The sequence below is a fragment of the Strix uralensis genome, chromosome 28 (genome assembly GCF_047716275.1).
Source record: "Strix uralensis isolate ZFMK-TIS-50842 chromosome 28, bStrUra1, whole genome shotgun sequence".
Taxonomy (NCBI): domain Eukaryota; kingdom Metazoa; phylum Chordata; class Aves; order Strigiformes; family Strigidae; genus Strix; species Strix uralensis.
Genome location: NC_133999.1, coordinates 3,578,975 through 3,604,085, shown reverse-complemented (window position 1 = coordinate 3,604,085; position 25,111 = coordinate 3,578,975). Strand labels below are relative to the sequence as shown.

Genomic DNA, 25,111 nt, shown 5'->3' with positions numbered 1-25,111 from the left:
GGAGGGTACTGGTTTGCTAAAGCTTGTAAGTAGATTTGAGAAGGTCTTGTTATCTCCTTGTGGGTAACAACACGTACAAGGATGCAGTGAGCTCTACAAATTGGCAGAGCGAGTTCGCTTGGCCAGAACACAACTGACGTGACAGAAAGCATTTGCAGAGAACAGCTCCTACCACCGCTTTCACCTACGAAATAGCGCAGTGGGAGGCAACGCTGCGCTGGGCGTAGGGTGTTCGGAACAGCCGGTACCGACACAGCAAACAGCACCCAGGACCACTAGCAGGAGGCTTCTAGCACCAGCCCTCCCTCCACACCACAGCGTACCCCTCGGAGTAGGCTGACCGGTACGTGTGTTCCAGGATTAGCGTGGTTATAGCGAGCGAGCTTCCGTAGGCAGCAACGTGGAAATGTTTCACTCCGTCGGGTGAATACCAGGCATCTCTTCACTGTTGGCTTGAGCGAAGGTAGTCACTAGTGCAGAGATGGAATTCAAACCTTTAAGGCCACTGGTGCCTTTTTCTCTGTGTTAACGCCTTTGAGGAGGTTAGGCATCACACTGCAAATACTGTACTCCTGACTCAGTTTTCTGGGTTCAGGACATTTCCAGAGGTGTGCCTACTTTGTTTCTTCTCATTCCTACTTTGCAAACACAGGACTTGCTGCCCTTTGATCTGCTTCATGGAGTAAAGCAAAGATGAGCTGCAGAACTTTGCTAAAGTCCTTAAACGTGGCCCTTTTTTGATTGGCGGAGAGGGAGAGTGCACATCTCCCAAGGCATACACTGGCAATATCAGGATGAACTGTCACTCGTGGTAAATTGTGCAGCTCTTCATAACATCATCTTCCTTCAGCAGTCTTACGTGCTTTGATGTGTGGTGAAATAATTAATACTTTAAATGTCAGCACTGTTATCATTGGGTATCGCAGTTAGTCCCCATCGAGATGAACGGGACTAAGCTGCTGCTGCATGTCTGGCAGATGCAGACAGATGTCATGGCATCAGTTGCTCAAGTGGGAGAATTATTTTTTTCTCCTATTCCAGTGAGTCATAATAGCTGGCCACTTGTATTTCAAATGAAAGCATGGCTTTTGGAGGGTAAGGAACAATATAAAAGAGGAAGGATTGCACCATGCTCTATTTGAGCCTTGTCAGAAATCAAGCCAGGCAGGCTGTGGGGCGTTCAGACCTCTCCCTACAGACTCTCTCCTACGGACTGTAACAATTCTGTTGTTAAAACAGTTATGCTAGAATGAGGCTTACAGACTAACCGACAATTTAGTTTATTTACTACATGGTTGCTTTTTTTTGCATACATTCTATCATGTCATGCACAATTTTTTAAACTATGCTCTGGGAAATTCAAGAGGCCCCTTGTGCCTGAAACACTGGATTTGCGAGTTGCCAAAGGGATTTTGCTGTACCTGAATCAGTTTTCTTGGGGGTTTCATTTCAGATGTCTGATTTGTAGGAAATAACGAGCAGCCTGCTTCTGTGTCAGACCCCTTTATGGTCTCTCAATCCATGAACCCCAAAGCATTTGGATATAATTTTGGCATGTTTCTATATAACACGTAGATAAACCACCAGTGCTCCAGTAGCTCTTTTTCTCCGTGGAAGTGGTACTGGGTGATGCTGTTTAAACTTGCTGGTGGATTCTACATCTAGCCCTTCAGTTTGAAAAGGTACCATTTACTTCTACAAATGTTGGATCTTGTCTTTTAACAGGATTTCATGACAGAGATATTTTTGTTCCATTAATGAGTAAAACTAGAAGTAGGCAATTTTGTTGCAAGCCATACAGAAAACCTTTTGTGCTGAAAGACATAATATATACATTGATTCAAAATGGCTGGATTAGTCTTAGAGCTATTCAACATCGTTGAGAAATTATTTGCTGCTGTTTATCTATCAGTCTGAAAATGTCCATGTCAATCCATTGGAAAAATGTTTGTTGAATAATAGTAAATTTCTTCTTCCTGAATTAGCATTTTGTATATTCCCATTAGCTATTTTTAGTGAACTATGTATACATACGTGTTTAAATTCTACATTGCTTTTGCTTAGTGTAAGATATATAACTTAACTGATTTGACTTGTAATCAAGAAGAGAAATGGCACATAATGATGTATAGGCTCTTGAGAGAATTGTCCTATAATTCTCAGGATTATTGGCAAAAAATCCCACCCCCCCCCAAAAAACCCCTCTTCCCAAATGGGATGTAGATTCTGTGGCAGTTGAAATGTATATTATTAAACTCCTTAAGCAAACCAGAATGGCTCCCAGTGGAGAGCAAAGACATTCTAAGTATAGCCAAGACTAAATTCTCAGGTCTGGGTTTTCTCTACTCAATTCCCACTTGATTATCTCCTGTAATATTTAAACTTCATGCCACGCCATAATTATTTAATAAAAAGTAAATATAAAATGTATCTCAGTGGGGAATATGACCTTTTACCTTCATGTTGTTATACCAAAGACAGACACAGATAAACAGAGAATCTGGATCAGTATAATAGTCTGTCTCACTTGATAGTTTCATTCTTCTGGTGCCTGAGACAGTTATTCTGCAAGGTGCTGAGTAGATTTTGGAAGATTCAATAAGTAAGTGCCATCAGCATCTCTTGCAGTCGGGTGTTTTCAGCTGTGCTGATGTCACTAGTTATTTAAAAAAATTTTTGTTTTTTCAAAAGAAGAACCACAAATGGTACAAGAGGATAGAAGCAGCTAGTGCTGAATGAGGATAGTGCTAAAGGACTTATGTACGTGACTTATTAAATGTGTCGTGGGATTCTTAGCAAGATTCTCAGCATGAATGTATTGTTTGAATTATAATGCACATTCTGAAGTATAAGGAAATTCTAAATAAACATTCCTGTAACTGTATTAGTAAACACTGGTAATCCGAACGTGTTAGAGGCAGTCAAAGCCTATGAGCATGCAGAATGCTACAGAACTGACTTTTGGTTTCTGTGTTAATTTGGAGTTTAATTTTTAATAATCAAAAATTAGATTATTATTGCCACAATTTCATAGTAGAGAGTATTAAAGAAGTGTCTGGAGTTTTATGAAATCATCAGCGATGCCAGTAGGGCTCTATCAGCTATTGCTAGCTGAGGATCTGGGTCAAAATATCTTGGTTTATCCACTAGAGATTAACATCATTACAGGGAAGTGGCTATGTATGCATAATAGCCATACACCATTGAAGAAGTTAATGTGTCTAATGAATAGCTGTGCCCTAGTTTGTGACGGCAAAATGGTGCAGGGGTGTGTGTAGTGTGTTTATTAGGTGACCAAATAGAGCATTTCTGACTGTATAACAAACGTAGTAGAAGACCTGTTCTAATCTGCATTTGTACCACAACTTGCTGTATTACTGCCACGGTCAGTTTTGTCCAGAGTAAATACATTCATCCTTAAAGGAGTATTTTGTGACAGCGCTTCCCTGCTGTATCTCTCAAATTATTTACTCAGCCTTTATAGATGGTGAGAAGCCAGCATTGGAAACGAGCAGTTTTAAGTGCAGAAGTCATGATTTTTTTTTATTCCCTTATTAAGCCAAACTCACTAGTTTTTGCAATACTTTCAGTAGGAAGTTTTGCAAATAGCATGCAATATTAACATAAATTTTGTCATTTGCCTCAACGTACCTGTCTCTGAGTGTATCTTCTGGAATACTGGCAGAAAAAGAACATGTAAATTCAGTTCAGCTGTGCCCACCAGAATGAGCAAGCGTCGGGGGGGTGTGCACGCGTGTATATACACACATGAACGCTCAGAATTCTTTCAAGGCTTAGCTGGAAGCAGAAAGGTATCACTAACTCTTTAGCAAATCACAGACACACCGAGGGATCGTCCAGGAGCACCATGCAGTTCGTTACAGAAATAACGGCAGAAATGTCTGTACAATTCAGTGCCTGGAGTCAGGGGACCGGGTCTGTACAACACAGTCCAACATTAATAGCTTGTGTGTCCCAGCTTTCTCAGTGGTAGAGTAAGTATTCTCTTTGAAAAGAGATTAAGAATCCTCATGCAGAAGTTCTTGTAAAGCTTAGCTTACTGTTCAGCCTGGCTTACACACAGTGATCAGGGCTCCCCTGAGCAGCAGGCAGTGTACAGCACCTAGGAACCCCAGCAAGGAGAGGTTTTCTGGGGAGGAGCTCTGAAATGCATCGTAGGTAATGAAACTTAGAGTCATATAAAGATATACACACATATATTATATTCTCATATAATATGGTGGCTTTTTTTCTGTTTTCCTTTCAGCTTTAAATGAACCTACCATAGATTATGGTTTCCAAAGACTGCAGAAGGTCATCCCAAGACATCCTGGTGACCCCGAAAGACTAGCTAAGGTAAAATATTTTTAAACATTTCACTGAGCCCACTAAATACATTCTTTCACTTCTAACTCATAAAAGAGACAAAATTGTACCATAAATGACAATTACATCTGAACATAAGTTCCCCAATTAGTTGTAGGTTCAAACAAGAATGTGATCATGTAGATCCCACAGCTATCAGTAATTTTTATCTGTTAGAGCTCAAACACTGTCTGTGAACTTCTTTTGGTGCTCAAATGAGAGTTCAGTGCAGATACCTTCCCAGTTAATATTCACGGTCCTGTGCATTTATTCATATTGGCAAATCTCTGAACCTAAATGATACACAATAGACATAAAGGCTTTGTTGCAGAGGTCTAACCTTAAGGGAACCTTTTCATAAAAACACTTGAAGCTCAACTTTTTCTTAGCCACAACTGCATGTGTTGAAACAACTCGGGATTTTATGTGCCTGTAATACCGCACGCTGTGTCGATGCAGCACCTAGCACAATGAGAGTGGCATTAATGACTATATTCCTAGATTTTACTGCAGTACCAAAAGTGCATATGATCATCTTTTCATGATGAAAGACTGTCGTATTCAGATAGTATACTGTGCATTTTTTTCCTACAACCAGAAGTAACATAAGATACCTACTAGCTAGTGTTTTATTTGTTTGGTTACCATTATTGAGAAAAAAATAAATGGACATGGAGATAACCAGGTTTCTATGTGTCTATGCAAAAGGATCTACTGCAATTCAGTAGGGAAGGGAATTCCTGTTTCAGTTGGGTTTGTCTGGAAGTTGTCTCCATGTTCGGAGCGGGTGTGCTCCGAGCAGCTTCAGGACTCTGGAGAGCTCCAGGACAAAGCTGGGCCTGGGCGCACAACAGTCGGTGTCGGTTGACGTTTCTATCGCACGTGTGGTGGCACTTTCCAAAGTGACTGGTGGTTCTGGCTGCCTAGTTTGAGACACTGTAAGGGGTTCAATTTTTCAAGTAAGTGGAAAATAACGGCTCTCTAAGGCACCCAGTTTTCAGAATGACCACACACAAACACTAGTCAGTTCAGAAAATACTAGCCCGTGGTTTTCTTTGCACTGAAATCCTTTTCTGTTAAAATGTCAATTTTATGCATCTGCTCATCCTCCAGGAAATGCTGTTGAAACGAGCTGCTGACCTAGTTGAAGCACTGTATGGAACGCCACATAACAACCAGGTCAGCATGACTGCTCTCAAGAGGGGCGTGGTGTATGTTCCTAGGTTTGGTAATAAACACTAGAACATTTCTCCAAGCACGCCTCTGAACTTGTCCCTTTCACTCCACAGGACATCATTCTGAAACGAGCTGCAGACATCGCAGAAGCTCTCTACAGCGTACCAAGGAATCCCGCACAGATCCCTGCGCTCTCTAGCTCTCCTGCTCACAGCAGTATGATGGGAATTAACTCCTACGGTAGCCAGTTAGGAGTCAGCATTTCAGAGTCAACACAGGGGAACAACCAAGGTAAGCACCACAAGTAGCATAGTGCTAAAATAAACAACGAAAATTTGAATCACAGTTGCCTCCATAAGAGTTTCTCAACTCCTTTACCTGCTCGGTGTAGGGACGGAAAGATGGCTTTAAACCATCAGCATTAGGAATGGATGGATGTGTGCTGCCATTTTGGATGATACCACGTCTGCGCCAGGTTCCAGTTACCAGATTAGATACGGCTGAAATAATTTTTGAGTATTTTTTGATACCAACTTAACCCGGAATTCTCTCCCTGCTCCCCTCAATGTCTTCTTTTTATATCTCTGTTTTCATAAAAGAACAGCAGTTGAAGAAAACCTCTCACAGTTAAAAAGGTGGGGGATTTTCTTTTTTTTTTTCCCCCTAGGCTGCTCCTTCAGTGTTAATGTTACCAACTTGCATATGTTGTATGTATTAATTTACTCCAGATACATATTATTGATTGTTAGGAAAACATGCCATAAAATTATGTATTAACAGTAATAAATCATGGGAGCAATATCCACTTTGGGCCTTTTCTGACTCTTGACTACTTTGATTTGTAGCACTCGATTCCAGTAACGTACAGTCCGTGGTTGACTGCATGAATGCTGTGGTGAACACTCTAAGACAGTAAAACCTTGTGATCTGAAGTTAATATTACATACGCCATGTTAAAAGCCATCATGCAGATAATTTTGCTAGTTTTTGTAATAAGGTCTTACCAATCGTGAATTAGAACTTCATAATATAAATGGGCAGAAATAACCTGACTTGATATCTAAATGGCAACTGCTTTTAAAGTAGCTATTGGATCACTTCTAATGAAAAAACCTTTTGCAGCTGTAATAAGAGCCTTGTACTTTAATGCTGATAGCTATGGTGTTCTCCAAGTCTCCTTTTGGAGAAAAAAAAGAGGATAAATTTTGTTTCTCAAATATTTGTGATTTTTTTTTAAGACAGAAAAATGTTTTTTACTGAACCAGTTTATTTTTTCCCTGAGTATCTTCAAAGTCAAGCTGCAGACTGTTTATGGGTTACTTGCTTTATTTGTAATTCATCAATCATTCGAAAAGCATAACCTCCCCCCTAAAATTGTAGAAAATCCCCCATATAGTATAAATTCTACCTCAGAAAAAGATAAGCACACACATTCTTTTCCAGGTCTTAGCACAAATTTCAACTTCTAATAAATCAAATCTGATCAGAAAAATGTAAATCGGTTCCCTTCAAAAAGTTAGTTTCCCACATTGTTTTAATACTTAATATTGCTTAACTTGAAAGCACATGCATAAAACCCACTGAATTTAATGGTTCTTGCTTAAATGTGTTAATTAATCTGGATTTAAAGAAGTAATTTATTTAAGTAATTTATTAAGCAAGGAATATCCAGGAGAAAGTTTTTAGCCAAATCAATTGACACGCTTTGAAATGTGGTTTGTTTTTTTTAGGTTACATTCGTAACACAAGCAGCATCTCACCCCGAGGTTACTCATCCAGTTCCACACCTCAACAGTCCAATTACAGCACTTCCAGCAACAGTATGAACGGCTACAGCAACGTCCCCATGTCAAACCTGGGCGTCCCAGGCTCCCCTGGATTCATTAACGGCTCTCCAACAGGATCCCCCTATGGATGTATGTGCTTCCCTGCTTTTATATTTGATTCTTGCTCCTGCATAATTTAATTTACCACATCAAAAAATGCAGCAAGTGATGTCTTTCAAGAGAAGTTCTCAAGATTTAGTGAAGATTTTTGTAAAAAGTTCTGATTTGTGTTCTGGTATTTTTTGGTATGAACTAGAAAGTGTTCCCATTTTTCAAGAACAATAAAGGAATATTGAATCTTGGTTTTTTCCTTCATTTTTTATCCTTATACAGATTGCTAAGTAGCAAAGGCCACAGTGAGAAATGAGGTACAGTTTGCAACTTGAGATGGTTGAGCGAGTAGCCATTACTATTAGCATAGAGATTACTCCAAATCCTATGTAAAAGCCACTCTAAAATAATTTTTATGTGTCTGAACGGCATTAACAATATCTGAGAGCTGAACTGTGGATTAATTTCCTGTGAAACTATATTACCTTGATAACCAGAAATATAACAACAATGGAATTAAGTTCTGGAAGTTACTATTATTGCGCTACTAGTTTTACCATGAGCAAGTCACTCTTCCTTTCGTGCCTTGATTTCCCTCTGGCAAGAGTGTGTAAAATACATATATATGAGTAGAGGAGCAGTTAAACAGCTATTTACTTATTGACTATTACTAAATTATTTACCTACATTGTAGGTTATGGAGGGTATAGCTCCCAATAATGTCAGGATCGTGCCTTTCCAGCAAACACCTGGTATCCTGCAAAATACTTTTTATTTACATTCCCATCATCTGCATAAGGACTGACCCACTTTGCAGTGATGATGAAGGCTCCTTGCTGGTCTGAAACCTGCTAAACAATATCCTCACAATTTGAGCTGTAATTTAAGCCTAAGATGCAACTCAAAGGATGCTTGGGTGCTTTTGATACTTGCCCTTTTCTGGAGCTTTGCCATTGATTCCAATAAGGAAAGGACCAGGTCCGCAGTGTATTGTCATATATTGTTATTCTGATTTCAAACTAATACTTCCATGAGACTTGGGGATTCACCTGAACCCACATGAAATATGGTTATTTGTTCCTTGTTTTGCTGAGAAATAGCTGCTGGTTTTCTCGGAAGGTAAGCAAACAGTTGCTTAACAAGCTATTGGACATATAATGGGAATTTTTGCAAGATAATTCTTTAAAAAGAAGCCAAGTTAAACTCTAAGCAACAGCTTAAAACATCCCCCCTCAAGTCCATCCAAGGAAATCTTAATTTTTAAAAAGCTGAGGGCAGCACAGGAATTATCTGCCTTCCCAGCTTCCAAAGCACAGACTGTGCGTGGACAGGTCGTTACTGTCTACTGTTAGTTCATAGTGATTCTCTCTCCCCCTCGATGACTGACCATGTTCTGATATCCTCACCCTCCATTTTAAAAGAATTAAACACTCTCTTTTCTGAACTATTCAGTATAGCTACCTCTCTACTTTAGAGTTATTGTAACCAGCCAAATCAAAGTGAGAATGAGATCTTCTTTAAGAATTAAAATAAGTAATCGAAAGTAGGCATTTTAAGCAGTTTTACCCAACTTGTATAACTGCATTTCTGATGAGCATTCACTTTTTTCTTTTGCAGTAATGTCTTCAAGTCCAACAGTTGGCTCCTCCAGCACTTCTTCCATCCTTCCATTCTCCTCTTCCGTCTTTCCTGCTGTCAAACAGAAGAGTGCCTTTGCTCCTGTCATCAGACCCCAAGGGTCTCCTTCTCCTGCCTGCTCTAGTGGCAATGGAAATGGGTTTAGAGGTAAGAAATGTACAATTAATATTCAGCCTGCACGTGTAAAGCACACTGTTAGTCGAGGGAAACACAGTAATCATCTGAATACCGTTACACTGGTATTACAGGACTCAGTAGTGAACATGTGACCCAATCCAACTGGATTAAAGCAATGGTCCAAGCTTTGTCTAGTTGGTTTTAAAACAACAGGGGACAGACACTCACTTATACCAAGAAGGATTTGACCCACGCTGCATTTCAATACCAGCTCTTTTGTGAGGAATGACTTCTCCTTAGGCTTCAGGGACTCATAAAACAAACGTCTGCCCTGCAGAGTTAATACACAGCTCTGTACAAAACAGCCAGTGCCTTGAAACCTGCTGCAAGGTTTAGGCTCATACCGGGAATTGAGCCCTATAGTACATTTACAGCCTTTTTAAAGGTGATCTGCAAAACAAATGTGAGTATTAAGATAAGAATGGAAACCTGTACTAAATTCTTTCTTTTAACAGGCTGTGGGGGGGCATGCGGCACATAAATACCCTCCAAGTCTCCATAAAAAAAGCCTTTATAGGGCCTGAGAAGTCATCTGGCTCCTTCAGACTTCACTAGAGATACCACAGAAAACACAACTCTGGGAATTCAGCCATGCCAAGAGCCAGTGGTAATTCTAAAATGAGCCCTACAAACTGCACCTGTTGATTTGGGTGCATTATAAATCCTTAGCTAGGCCACAGGGACTTAGATAAACTGTGATTATTTTATATAATAAGGAAATTCTAAGTGTGTTGAACAAAAACAATTACATTTTTAAAAGCTAACTTAGAGAATTCTGCTATGCATCTGAAACAGCTTCTTCCCCTGCCCCAATTACATGAAACTCCGTGGTTCTCCAGGATCATCTTCTCCCCATTGATGAAAGACATTGATCTACCCATGTAAATGCACAGGTATCAGGTTGACAGGGAATATAATTTCTTTTCCACTCTGTTTAGAGAAGATGAGAAGAAGGATTTGAAGCAATTTTTTAAATTACAGGTATAGAAAGTTTTGTTGGCCCAACAGTGGTAGCTGTTTATCTAAACTGTTTAGAAATGGGGTTATCTTTGTTAATGTTTTGTGATGATCACGGCTTCTAAAGAGTCATCATCGCTACCTGGTCTGCAGTTCACTTTTTTCTTCTTTTTTGGGGGGGTTGGGGATGGAGTGTTCTTCGTATCAGCTAATGAAGGGATGTATTGATTTCACTGCATTTTTGTGAAAAATGTGAGGGAGCGTTGTAGGGAACTGTTCCAAGGTAACTAATTTTAAACTAATTTAGTTAAACATTTAACTAGGAAGGCCTATCAACTTAAGAATAGTTTGCTTATTTAGCTTAAGCCAGTTGGATGGTGCTAAAGACAAATCAGTGTGCTCAGAACAGATTTAAGTCTGCTTTAAACTCGTCTAACTGCTACGCTGAGAAGGCCTAATTGTTAAGAGGTTACCTAAGCTAGTGGTAACCACAAATGAGTTCAGTGAGAAAATCACTCAGATTGTTTCTGGGAGAGACAGCAAAAGGACAGATTAAAAAAACACTGGCTTTTTAAGTTAATACTTTTCCTTAACCTACCATGTCTGCTCCAGTCTCTGCTTAGCAAGAGTTTATCTCTTTTTTAACCCTTTTGTAAACAGGTAAAGTACTAGAGACAATTTGGTGCCACTCATGCCATTTAGTGTTTACAACATATTTTGTCCAATCTATAAATAAGTAATCAATACGAGGTTCTAAAAATAGAAATTAATATTAAAGGATAACATAAAATCTCAAAGCTAAAACCTCAGTCCTCACATCCATGCATTTTTACTGACAAAAGTCCACTCCTGAGGTGTTCAGGACTAATCTATCAGTAAAGGTTGTGACTACTTACTGAAATAACTTATGCACCTAGAGATGCAGAGACTTGGGCATGGATAAACCGATACAAAAGTTATTAACCATATCCCTTTCTTTGTGGGATATCTCCTTGTACATCAACACCCTGATACATAAACACAGCAATATGCTGCAACTGTTACTTAAGTTTTCAGCAGATACAGTACCTAGTACAAGGAGCCACGTCACTCAGACTGCAACAACAAGCAACAACAGATGTGACTCGCGGCAAAGGCCGTAGTTGCTTCCCCGTCGAACACGTCTGCCCAAGGTTTGTTATGCCAGGGCTTTGTAACTATTTAACTATTTCAGCCATAGATGCAAATTCTTCTTTCCAACTGAAATATTTAAATTGATGCAAGCTGGGGAGCACATGCTCTGGAAAGGATCCAGATACGCATAGCCTGATATCCAAATTAACGTTCCCACAGTGCTGACAGACAGATGTGGCCAGAAAGTCAACAGGAGGGTCCCAAAGAGGCTTCTTGAATGGACTTACTGTGCTGCAGCAAAGGGAGATTGTTAATCTCCTCTGCTGTGCCATCGCCCTGTACTATAAACTAAGAATAGATGTGCTGGTAATGTAAGTTATTTATTTATTTACTTATCAAACTCAGGCATCAGTAAACACTGATGGAGATAGAATAGCGAAAGCACAGAGCAAGCAGTAAGTGTATGCAGGCTCCTTCCCAAAGCACATCAGGCAAGTGTTTTGACATTACCTCTCAATTTCCCCACCCATAATATGGGGAAAACATCTCCCCAAGGGGATTGTTTGGGTTTTAATGTAATGTTTGCAATGTACTTTGGCTACATCTTTTGTTCAAAGGCAAAAGTTTCCTGGAGATACAGTCTCCGTCCTACTTACTGCATCCTGCTGCAATGAGAAGATCAGAAATACAACCAGCACCTCAGGGCATGCCACTCTGCTTACAAGCAGCAATGAAAGTCTAGAATATAGCTTCCACGTATGTTAACCACAGCAGTGTTGAAGCCTGGATTAAAACAGAAGGAGCTGTACAAGCTTCAAACTCAGATTAGCATTGCTGTTATTCCAGGCAGTTTACAGTACCGCTGGAAATTTTTTTCCAAAACTGTATTTTGGGAGGAAAGTCTTGGTGATGCTTAAAAGCTGCTGGAGACAGTAGGACAGCTGGTAGAAAATATATTGCAACTCAGAAGTATTAGCTAAGCATGAAACTTGTCTATCTACTGGCTTTCAGCTTTGGGCTGCACAACACAGCCAAGACGTGTGGAGTACCCTCAGATAACCTCCTGTGCCATGTGTTCTTGCTTACCTCTTTCACCTGCCATCTGCTATACATTCTTACAGTGTAACAGGACATGATGGGTAGAGAACAAGCAGCAATCCATACTGGACACCACTCGCTTCTATATGCTCTCCAAATGGAGAGCAGGTGATCCTGATCAGAACAATCGTGTGCTCCCTTCATGTCATGTGTCAAGGCAGTTTAAAAAAGGCACTGGGAAGATATAATGTGACGTGATGCAACACGGCATGATAAGTACACAAATGCCTAATCATCTCATCTCAGATGGAAGGCAGCTGATGGGGAAAAGCAAGCAAATTGGAAACTGCTGGAACAGCATGGACCGCTGACTGCCCAGATTACCTTTGGCCAGCTCAGCACATCTCAACATAAAAATGCAAGCTCAGTTACAAGGAATAGCAGGCAAGCCCCAGAAGGTCAGATGTTCCATTAACCATGAGGATCCTGGCCAATCCAAAAGGTATTGAAGTCTGATACCCTTAGGAACAGCCTCAATTTAGCAAAGGGGACATCTGCGCTATTCCCAAAAGAAACGCAGGTATTTGAGTTGAAGACCCTAATTATTAGTATCTTGTCTTGACAAAGTTAGGGGGGGGTCAACAGCACTGGGGATTCCAGTCCCCTTGCATCAAAGGCTCTGCAAACAGGTCATGAGGAAAAGAGTCGCTCTGAGAAGTTTGTGAGTGGGATCAGATGAAATGGCTGGCTCGCATTTACAAAGCAACGGTTCCTGATCGTTACCAGTTCTGTGCCTGACCTGCTCAACCATGTCAAAGCCTGGCTCCAGTCAACACTTAAGACACAGCATTTTAAAATAACTCTTTAACAGAGATTCTAACCAGGTAAAAATTACTGGGCCATTTCCAGGCTAGCAAAGTTCAACAATATGCTTCTGCCTGAATCAGAATGAATCAGACTGTGAGTTAAGTATGCCAAAGGCTGCAAATGATATACACATGATGTCAATATATATGAAAAATACGTATCCGTCATCTGATTAAATTTGATATATTGGAAGGATCAAGTACATTTTTCTCCCCAGTTTATTGGCAGAGATGTAAGCGGCACAGACTGCTTCAAAATAAAGAAAACCTGAAGAGATATTTAAAACTTCTTGCTAACACTTAACTAAACAAAAATATCTCCTGTTACTATTAATTACTTATCTTTCATTTGATGGGATGTTAATTTTAGTGGCTCATCATATGTCACAGACTTACTTGGGCTAGACAAGAGCTCCATTTTTAATGGGAGAAAACAAAAATCTGCATTATTTAATGGAAGAAAATGTTCGAGACTGTTAGGTGTCACACACTAAAATGAGGATATTGGGTAAGATTCAATACTGAGTTCTCCTTTGCAGGTAAAAACTTTGCCACTTTCTAGTATAATTGGAAAAATATGTAACTGCAGAGTGGCTACACATTCCTGTGCTCTTTAATAATAAAACTAACGCATATACGATTTTGTAAACACGTATTTTGATTTTAAGGGTGTTCCTAATTAACTTGAATTAAATCAAAATAATTGTTCAGGCAGCCTTTTGTGCATATACAGCTTAGCACTGTGGTGAGAAGGTAACTGCATCAATGCAACTCAATAGACGAGGCCGAGTTAACTTCTGTGTCTTTTAGCTATTGCAGGTTTTGTCTAGATTTTTTGAAAACATGTTACATAAAATGTGGTTTAACCTGCTTCTTATCTGTAAGAGACAAAACCACTGCTTATTTATGGGTATCTTACCTGTCTGTGGTTAGACAATCACAAATGGATGAATGAAAATCTTCCATCCAAATATGGAAGGATTTCTGTGAAAAAATAAAAAAAGTGTTTACTTCCTATAGAGGAAAAACCTGAAGCTTTTGGCTACTTTTTAGCGGTTTATAGTTGAAACCATCCTTCACACGTCCTTCACAGAACCTGTAATTTAGTCGACTGACTTTCTAGTATAAAAGATGACAGTGCCCTTCATCAAGCCACTGCTGTTTTCTGCTAAATGAAAGCCAGCTGTGTTTTCCTCTGAAAATCCTTTCTTTTCTCTGTCATTTTCAGTTGATTAGTTACATAATAATAAATGATAGATAATAAATGGGTGTTTTGTTTTACAAACATCCCCATGGTCTTAATACTGAAAGTAAAACTGCACATTTTCTAGTGGTGGCCATGCTGGGAGTCAGGGATATCAAGAAGGTGAGGCCTGCTGGTAGAAGTGGCACCTTTTCTCAGACCAAACTCCTCAGAAGTTAGCTTTGCTGCCAGCTGCAACCCCACCCTTATCGGCGGGACAGCTCATGCCTGGAGTCGTTTCTGGCACTGCAGGGTAGGAACATTCATTTCAGATCTCAGGGTTGCACCACTGCGTTTGCCTCTTCGAAGAGCTGTAGAACTTTAAGATCAGAGTTTGCTGGAAACTTAGGGGCAAAAGAGGAAAACAAATGAGTAAGACGTTTTACGTAATGATGATTGTAAATGTTCAACACCTACTGTCTCTAGAAAGCATAGTTCTGGAAGCAGGTCATAATTGAGACACCAACAAAGCACCTGTGATATCTGAAAAAACTACATCAGTCTGTGTGCACACAGTGCACATTGATACAGCACTGAGCCCCTTTCCAGTTGGTACCAGTGGCTCTGTGAATTGCAGAGTTCTCCACTACAGAGCAAGACAGCGTTTTCAGGGGCCACTTGTATACACTAGGCTTATGATCATTATTAATTACACCCATTAAAGGTGCCTATCACCATAGCATCTGGGTACTATCCATGTTTGATTATTTATTTATAAAAAAATTCGCCAACCTTGTGACAATTTTAATCAAGTGTTTCAGTTGATAATTGCAAGCTGTCAAGGTTAATACAATAAGGCTCATCTCTAATTCTTTTTCCATTTCCCTCCAAGAAAAAAAAAAGACCCTCTGGGATAATGACTGTGGTTTCTATATTCCCAACTCATCAGGGAGTGTCCTGCATTGAACCACCTTTATTGAAAAGTTACATCGATTCAATATATAGTAATACAGGCAAAAATAATTACAGCTTTGCTAGCAGTGTAAGACCTTAATCCAAACCTCACAAACATTCAATAAAAAGCGATACAGGCTGGGAATAGGCTTTTGACAGTGCAGCCCCAAAGGGGAGTGGAGGTGGGGTGGAAATGGACAGATGAGGGTATGTAAAAAGAGAGAGAACCACAGAGCAAAGCCGTTCAGATGAGCTGTGGAAAAACAGAAGAGAATTCCAGCCAGTATTCCTCAACCTACATGTTCTTTGTTGCAGAAGGAGGTGAAGTTGCAACATTAGGACAAAATGCCAGTGAAACAACGAGGCTTTGCTCGGCCTTCCCGTGTTACATTATAGTTTTAGCTGCATTTGTCCGCAGGCAGGTTCCACCCTGACAACTTCTGCGGAGTGTCTGCTCTGGAGCACGCACTGATACCTGGAATGACAAAACAGACCTGGGCTGGGGGGGCACAAGTAAGGAGAGGAAAGCAGGTACTTGCTGCTTGCTCAGGAGGAGGGAAGGGAGGTAAAAGAGGGATCACCAGAACCCCAGGGGTAATAACACACTCCTCCTGATTGCAGATGGCAGTTCTGCTGTTGCCAGCACTAGTTTGAGTCCAGGACTGCTGGATAATGTAGTATCTTTAATTATACAGTAAAAATGTACTTTCCCTTCAATTTAAGGAACTTTGCTGCATCTACAAGTATTCTCAAAATATTTTTGAAGAGACATAGCAGAAACTCAGGGTGGTCTTTGCTTTGATCTGCTAGAAGTTTTCCTTGACTAAAAAAATGCAAATAATGTCAATAACAATAGTATCAGAAAAGCCATTTATACAGATATGGCCTGTCCCCCTCGGGAACAGAGTTTAAACTACCCTGGCACCAGACCCCACATGTCTCAAATCAGACCACGCTGAGCTCTACCGGGTCTGCTGCCTCTGCACAGACAATCGAGACAGTCACAGGCAGAGCCCGGCTCTGGCTGCGCCAGGAGAGAAGCCACGGACCGGCCAGGCACCGTCTGTGTAAGCACTCCTTCATTTGCTTCGGGCAAAAGACCCAGCCAGGTTACCTCAGACAAACAATTTAGATTAGTTGAGCTAACCTGGATGATTTTGCCTGAAGCAGATTAGGAAGTTCTAACACAGGCTGCTCCACTGGGATACCTGTGGGGTGGCAGCGAGCGGCTGAGGGCACGCACTTACCTCCTCTACCAGCCCAGCAGAACCTGGAGGAGGGCATCAATGCAAGGCTTAAATCAGGTTTTCTTTCCTAGAGGACAGAAGGGCAGGCGTGCGGTTAATGCACAGGCAGCAGGCTCTGCAGTGTCAGGCTGGGACACTGCCATTAGGATCTTTTTTGGGGCTTGGGGGTGAGGAGAAGGAAAAGGAGCAGCCTCCTTAGTGTTATCAGAAAATTCTAATGCACACCACCCCCCCGGAAACAGGCATGCAAATATTTACCTACTTTATTTAGGGTTATGTAAATTGGCTGTTTGAAAAATAATAGTAAAGTCCTAAGCAATTAAAACCAGTAGATATTTGACTTAATTTTGTTTGGTTTTTTGGTTTGGCTGTTTGGTTTCACTTTCTCTTTGAGCTATCTGCCAAAATTGGCAGGGACTTCTAGCCCTAGTCAGTTACAAAATATGAAAATATTTATTTTCCTATTGTATTAAATCATAGACCATATCCACAGTTGTTTAAAATCAACACAGCTCCAATAAAAAGAGTCATGTTAGCTGGGGATCTTGCCCTAAGCGTTTTTTTAAACACTATGAACATAAGGGTGAAATTAATTCTCAGAGGACAGGGCTTTAAACACATGAATAATCCCACAAATTTCAGTGAACATAAATCTTTGCAGGATTAGGACCTTGCACTGCACTGAGGCCTCTTTGAAAAATATGACTCACTCATTTGTTATATAAATACGTATAAACTTAACTTACCCCTCAAAACCTTTGGGAACAGTACCAGTTCCAGGCAGCTTCAAATGTTGCTGTTGTCAGTTATGAAGAATATAGCCGCAATTAAAGGCAGTGAGAGTGACTAATAAATAATTTACATAAGCCCAGTGTTCTGGGAACGTGCCAGGTAAGACTACAGTGATTCAGACATATGGGGTAAACCAGGCGAGAAAGAGAGGCTGGTCCATTATTTCCACTGAAAGTAAATTAGCAAACCCCAGCTCTGGTCATCGTCCACTGAATCGGGACTTGGAACTCTCTGGCTCGGGCCCGTAAACCGTCCCTGGGCCAGTTCCCATTTGCTGTCACATCTTTCCTCACTCACAACATAACCCCGTCCGCAAGCCGAGCGGGAAGCGGAAGACCCCGCTCAGTTCTGGTTCTCAGGAATGATTTTGAGTGTTCAGCTTGAAAAAGCATGAGAAGTCTGAATTTTTTGGGACAGTCCTGAGCAATGTCCGTCTCCAAGGTCACCTCTCGGGAGATAAGCACCCAGAAATGGTTGGGCATTTCTGAAAATTCAAGTACTGAGACTTGAATTAATTCTCTGTCTCCTTTATCCATTTAAGAACCACCATGAGCTTGTGGTGAATTTGCTGTGAAATAGCACGCTGTCCCTTGTCTGTGGTCATTGTCAGTCTCACCATCTTAGTTCTCACTAAAGCACAAAAACATTAAAAGAAACTGAAGGTCTAGTTTAACCTGAAAATAAGGCCATTGCTGAAATACAGGACTGCACACAGAAGGGTGAAGGGCTCAAATATATTTTGTTCCATAAAAATTTGCCAGAATTTCATCTTTGTCAATTTTCTTTTTCAGCCATGACTGGTCTTGTCGTTCCCCCGATGTAAGGAAGAGGCAGCTTTGCTCCTCTCCCTCTTCCCTTTTTTCCTCTTTTTTTTCATTTTTCTTTTACAGCACAAAACTACTTATTGTGATGGACCACTAAAAAGAAAAAAATAGCACTACAAGCTCTTTTTTGGGGGAAAGCCAGGCCCAGGAAAAAAAAAGGAACATTTTTTATGGATTGGACAAGATAGAAGTCTGCATCTTTTACCTGTTTCATATTTCTGACACAACCACATCAACTCCTAAAACATTGTGAATGAAGAATCAGCCAAGAGCCAGGATGAACAACAGTTGGCAGAACGGAATCAGAAATGCAAAGTCTTTCTTGAAAGACACGAAACCTTCCTAAGATTTGTAAAATATTAAAAGGAGAAAGAAATTGGCAAAACGATTCAAGCTTGATATTTTGGATACAATTTGTTTTACTTTGTAGGGGAAAAAAGTTGAAGTTTCTATTTTCTATGGAGCCTTTCAGATATCGATTTAGTTTATGCAGAAAAAAATTCAACAAAACAGGGTACCAGCATGAAAGAATTTCTAGGACAAACTGACATGAATGATGGAACTTTGGTGTATGTGTGTATTTGCTTATAGTTTAACCTCTTTAAAAAATGTAAGATGTTTTACAATTATTTAAATAAATAAACTTGTAACTTATTGTATGTAGAGGTAGAAATTAAACCCTTTTTTGGATTTTTTCCTCCAGTTGTACAATGAAGAAAAATGATGCAAAAATGTAGTGATAAGTTTGAGATATATTATTACTGCTGCAATTGCTCCTCACTTTTTCCCTCTTACTGAATTCATGTGCAAGGATGTATAGGATTCTTTCCGATTAACAAAATCATCAGAAACTTTTACATACGTTGTGGTATACAGGTCACTAGTTCATGTATGAATTTTCATCCTCCTCATCTTTCCCCCTTCCATTTTTTGTTTCAATTAAAATATTCAGGTACTAAGATTAACTGGTAAGCTTCAAAGACCCGACTGGCAAACGAGTGGCACTTAGGGATTTGAACAAATCGGATTTTTCATGAGGTACTGAGTTTATTTTATAGATTCAATGTACGAATTAGGAGGGAAAGGGTTCTCTAACATACTGTTTTTCCAAGTAGTTAGAACACCTTAAGTTCAGTTATACTTCATATTAAGGGTGCATTTATAAAGGGTAAATATGTATTTGAATAATTTATGCACTTTTATCCTGAGTCATTAAAAATGGTAAGTATTTTCCATTTATATATTGAAGTTCATAGAAGTAATCAATTGCTTTGAATTTTTCTGCATTTTAGCATAAAAAAGTTTAGTTCTCCTTTGCATCTCCTCTCCTGAAACTGGAAGGTGAGAACAAATCTGATAAAAAAAACCCTCTAGTTATCTGACTAAACCAGAAATCACTCAAAAGAATTTGATTGTTGGAAAGCCATTTTTAGAGAAAAAAAAATCAGCTACACTACTTACACCCCACTGAAATACACACAATTTATAGCTGCATGAATACTTGTTCCTATGGTAACATCTTGATGTTAATAAATAAACCCTTAATATATGGCCCCTGCAACTGTACTTGTCCATTTGCCCAGTAGTTTTATCGATGGGTCAGTAAAATAGTGTTCTTGGTGATCCTTATATATGGTAGAAGATGTTCAGTTCAGTCCTGGGCTCAGGATGGTGAACACCTGTGACAGCTTGCGTGGCTGAGGGGATTTGGAGCTCGTCTGGAGCAATTGTGGAGCTAATCTGGCTTAGTACTAGACCAGAAAGCCTCTGCCTAGATCCGTGGTTCCGATCCACTCAGGGAGCAGTGCCCAGGAGGCTGGGTGCTGGGGGTGGTACCTGACTCACCTCACGGACAGGCTTTCGGCCCAGGGCTGCATTTTGCAAACACGTGAAATCGTTGCTGGAAGGAGCCCGGTGCAGGGGGGAGGCTGAGTGCCCGTGAGCCTCCTGCCGCCGCGGGAGCGTTGGGCCCCCCTGACGCTCCGCTTCCACGGGGTAGCGCACAGCTCAGCTTGGGAGAGGGATGTATTGAGTGGACACGAGGATTCCCAGGACGTGTTTCCTAACGCAGCACGGCAGAGAAGCCAGGGGATGGGAAGGACAATGAAACTGGGCTACTCCTGTCACTCCTAAAGTGTCGGGAAGCAGCTCTGTCCTACTCCTGACTGGGCCGTGAGGTTCTCGTAGGGCTTCATTAGGTGCCTTTTCAGCACTACTGAAATCAGTTTTTAAAAGGTGGAAGGGGTTTACCATCTTCTAAAACTCAAAGCCTAATTTATCTCAGCAAAAATGGCAATTAGAAGCAACTTTAAAGCGAGATTTGGTGGGAATAATGTGTTGTTAAGAAGCACGAATATAGTTAGTCAGAGTCTTACAGCCAGGCTACATTCCACAAAAGATAAAATAACTCACCGTTAATTATGGTTGCAAGTCCACAAGCACTGCAGGTTCTTTGCGGGCCCTTCATGCCATCAGGGAAGTAGCAATCACTGGAGGTCAGCGAGGCAACCAGCCCTGAAGCCGAGTGATCTCTGAGATAGGAAAGAATCAGAGGTATTAGGAAGTCTGGAGCTGTAACTGTGCACTGCTGTACGGCCACCGCCGGGAACACAGCAGGGCGCACTGTCCAACCTCAGCGTTGTTATTCAGAACAACAAAAGAAGTATTTTATACATTCATAGGTACCGATATCCCAGCAAGGCTGAGAGTGAGAGGTCCACGTTAATGGAATTCTGTGTGCATACAGGGAAGAAACCAGCTTGAGGAGTATTAGAGTTGGGTTTAAAACTTCCATAAATTTCAGTGAATACACCGAGTCCTAGATTTCAAAAACGTAACTTGATGGACCAGGCTCATTTCTGATGTATCACCTACCTTCCCGCATTTTGACCTACTAAAAAACCCCAAACAGCTCCAAAGGATAAAGATGGTCGTTTTTTTTTTTTTTTTTTTTTCTCTGCCCTTCTCTGTACAGGCTGCTTTTTAAATTCTATCATCTCTGCTTACAGCCAAAATTCTATGCCCAGCAAATATTCCAGACAGACAGGAATTTCTGGACCACATGTTGAAGAGCAGCAGCTTGCTACCTTAACTCCTCTCATTTTTTAACAATTTTTTAACAAATAAGCTTTTCATTACAAAAAATCTCAGTCAGGAAGGTTTCCATTTTAAAAAAACGCGACATTTCATGGGAAAAGCTATTCTGTTAATTGTCCACCCTTCTTTTTTATTATTGCTTAGTCAGCATAGGCACACAAAAGCAATCACTGAAGTCTCAGGAAGATTCAGGGGAAAAAAAAGGCTGGCTGAAAAAAGGAAGGGTTCTGAAACGTGCAACATTCCTTTCACACTTCAGTTATTTTTATTAGCTCCATCCAGTTGATCAAGTGGGAGAGCCATGAGTCCAAATGAAAAAGAAAACCTCCCTAGAAAGCTACTTCAAGTACTTGTAGGAAGAGAAACAAGTGTGTTGATGTAAACATGGAAAATGACATTTTCTGGTTTGATTTGAGCCAAACAAAGGAAAAAAATTAAACATAGGAATGATTTAGAACGTGGCTTTTGCTCATGCATGGAAATCATCATACTCAAAAGAAGCATAGAACTTACAAAGAAAAAGGTGTGTAAATAAATACAATCAGATATCCTTGACCATGAAAGAAGGACTTTGGCAGTGGCAAAGCACCCAACAAAAAGGAAAAGTAATGTAAAAACTTACGTGTGAGGATTTTTTCAATGTAATAATAAGCAAATCTATCCTCTTTTAGTTATTGCTGTTTAATATTCCCTAACAGCTTTCCTTTTTGCCACTAGAAAGATGAAAGTGTTGCGATAGGTAACTACAAATTTTATCATAACTTTGAAAGAGTACATTTTATTTCATTATTTATCTTGGTATAGCATCTTACTCTCCCTGTTTCTTTGCACACTTCCAATATGCATGGTTTTTAAAGACCGTTTTCTCCCTTCTGTAAATTAAGGCCTCATTTCTCCCTACTGTATAGTTTTGGGGTTTGTTTGGGGTTGGCTGGTTGTTTTTTTGGTTTTTTGCTTTGTCAGTTATATACGGTATGAAGTTGCTATGCACAGAGCTTTTGTAAAGATAGCTTTTTTTTGTTTACTGTTTTTAATGGTCCTACTTATGGAAGAATATCTTGTTTGTAAAATGAATATGTCTACTTCAGTTTTAAACTTTAAATTATCCTAACAAAAAAATAAAATTTTTGTACTGTAAACAAGGGGGGGAATTATCTTAATTTCAGAGTGTTCAATGTGCTGTATTCTTTATCATCTTCCTGGGTCACTCAAGGTACTGTTACAGCAGTAACACTTTTCAAAAAGCGTCATTACACGCCGTGTGACAGTTTTGCAAATCAAGCCTTCGTGCCTGTCACAATTTGGTAGAGCCAGAACTAGATTATGCCGGTCACAGAATAAGGCAGTAAGAGTCTCTGCTGACCAGTTCTTTATTACAGCTGATTAACAAAGTGGGCAGCACCTTTGTGAGAGTTTAGTCCTTTTTGAGGGAGGAAAGGAGCCAACAGGCAGAATAGCTCTAGTTTCCTTTTTGGAAACCTCCCCTTAGCGGTATACGAGTGGTGAAAGCACAAAATCAAAAAGCGCATCTCAGACTGACGGGTACTGGCCTTTTCTTGGACTCCGAGTGCTGAACTGAATTTGGGTTTGTTCCTTGGCCCTGTCTTAGGCACTGTCCTTGTGCACGGCTCTGAGCAAACGCCGCCGCTCGTGCTGCAGAGGCGTCACTCTGGCTCCTAAGGAAGAAGTCTGAAGCATATCTACTCCCTCTTGCAGCAGAGGGAATGTTTTAATCGCTGGGACATATAAACATGCTGCTTTGCAGCTCCGGGGCTCTGACCTGTAACTGAGTCCGAGGGGCGGAGGCCACTGCTGCTCCATTCTGCCTGTTCTTCAGAAAGAGTAAGATACCCCGGCTGCCAGAGCCCAGGCCAAGCATCTGTAAGGTGGGAATTTCTGTTCCCTTTGTGAGACCATTGATCAAAAAGATAAATCAGCTTTATTTTTTCAGAAAAAAAAATAAACCAGAGTGCTGAAAATATCTTGGAAAAGGGTAGTTCGCTATCTAAACCAGGAATATCCCGTTTTCTTGTGTGAAAATCACTGGAAAGGTTCAAACGAATGAAAATTTTCTTTGATGATGAAAGCCACTTCTATTGGCGTTTTTTGACTAACAGAAGACAGAATATGAGTCAGTGTTTAAACTACTGCCAGATGTCAGAGAAAGCATCTGAAAACATCAGGCACTATCAACCAAAAGCTGAGAAGAAAACAGGGTTTTTTTGGTAATCTGCTTCAATTACTCATTCAGGGGTAACATGCAATTAGTAGATGACCTTCTTCCCAACAGTGAAACCCAAGTTGTCCACTGTCTTAGCAAAAGAGCCTTCGTCTCATCTTGAACAGAGGCCCATTCTACTTAAAATCTGATTTGGCTGGTTTTGCCCCCTTAAAAAGTCCCAGCAGTGTATTAAGTGACGATTTTAGTGATAAAACTAACAGTTACTTTGAAAGAGATTCTCAGTCTTTAACAGTGACCTACTGTTGTATTCCAGCGAGGAAGTTCACGATGCAGATGAAAGCCCAGAGATGTACTGTGTTCCTCTACTGCTTTGTTACCTCTTTCAAGGACTCGAGGATGTACCAATACAGCACATGCCTGCGATACGTTACTGCTCTCACCTTCAGAGCTGTCCTGCAGGCCGGGCAAATTCCAAATAAAATGCTGAGGGCAGGAGATGTATGAAGTACCCCAGCGAGAGAGTTGCAGAAAAAATGTTAACTTCTAAATTCAAAAAAGCATATAAACAACTCCCTCCAGCCCCAGGTAGCTTAGATGGTATCATCAAAGACTTACCTGTACCGAAAGGGAATCTCTATTAAGAAAACCCCAAAAATCTCTAGGATCAGTTACATTGTCTTGCTGAACCTATTTCATTATCAGTCTTGCTCAATTCTTAAAAGCCAGTGTGAAAAGATTTTTCTTGGCCCATGTTAAGACCAGTAAAGGCTAGAAATCTACAACCTTCTTAAATCCTTAATTCACCAAGTTTTACACGAAGATCAAATCGTTCAGCCTTCCTTTGTAAGACTGCTCTGCAAAGAATTTAATGACATCTGTCACATCAAACACAGAACGTGGTCCTTTTCCAAAGGTGAGCTCTGTGGATAGCCGTTACCTCGTACGGTATCGGGAACACGGAAGGAACTTTTCTCCTAATAGCAGCGATAAACGGAACCTCTCCTGTAGGTGCTCAGCGACAGCCCAGTTAGTCTTCACCTCGGTGACAGGTGGGCACGGCCACGTCACCGTCTGCACGATGCCCTGGTTAAGAAACACCTTCTAAAAAGCAGATTCTCTCCCCCACCCTCCCTTTTTCCCTTCACAGGTCTCTTCTAGATGGCTGTTTGTAAGAACTTGAATTTCACTTTAATAAATGGTGAAACAATAGCCACTCATTCACCACTTACACAGGGCAGCTAGGGAATTGCCAGACCAGTTAAAATATTTATCTCGGTGACAACACACAGCTGTTGAGGTGCAAAGATCTGAAGCTTTAATCGCACCAGGTTATTTAAGTAGGAATGTCTCATTAACTCCGCATGCAGGACTGGATGAAACAGGCAGCTGGTGGCCGCAGTGGAGGGTGCAGACAGAGCAGCCACGGCAGAGACTGAGCAAACAGCAGCGTAGGGAAGGGGAAGCAGGAAACCCAACACTTCCCCTCCCGAAGAGGAAGGCACCAAAATACTGTTTTGCCACAGAGGCAACAGAAGAAGGTTGGGGGAAGCACTACAGCGGGGAGGGGGGCAGGGGAGATCAGAGCTGCTGTCCTGCTTCCTTTGGGCAAAGTTACAACAATAACAG

At 40.7% G+C, this 25,111-nt stretch overlaps 1 protein-coding gene across 3 annotated transcripts in view; it reads left to right on the top strand.

Annotated features, from left to right (window-relative positions):
• Positions 1 to 22,463, top strand: part of EBF2 (EBF transcription factor 2) — a 146,520-nt gene extending 124,057 nt beyond the window's left edge. For 2 of the 3 annotated variants that reach the window (XM_074852206.1, XM_074852208.1), the window contains exons 11-16: positions 4,268 to 4,356; positions 5,479 to 5,544; positions 5,655 to 5,832; positions 7,272 to 7,457; positions 9,036 to 9,203; positions 18,175 to 22,463. In XM_074852206.1, the coding sequence (XP_074708307.1) occupies positions 4,268 to 4,356; positions 5,479 to 5,544; positions 5,655 to 5,832; positions 7,272 to 7,457; positions 9,036 to 9,203; positions 18,175 to 18,206 (719 nt within the window). In that variant the 3' untranslated portion in view covers positions 18,207 to 22,463. The remainder of the gene's footprint in view (positions 1 to 4,267; positions 4,357 to 5,478; positions 5,545 to 5,654; positions 5,833 to 7,271; positions 7,458 to 9,035; positions 9,204 to 18,174) is intronic. The other variant, XM_074852207.1, reaches the window with a different exon arrangement.
• Positions 22,464 to 25,111: the final 2,648 nt, after the last annotated feature.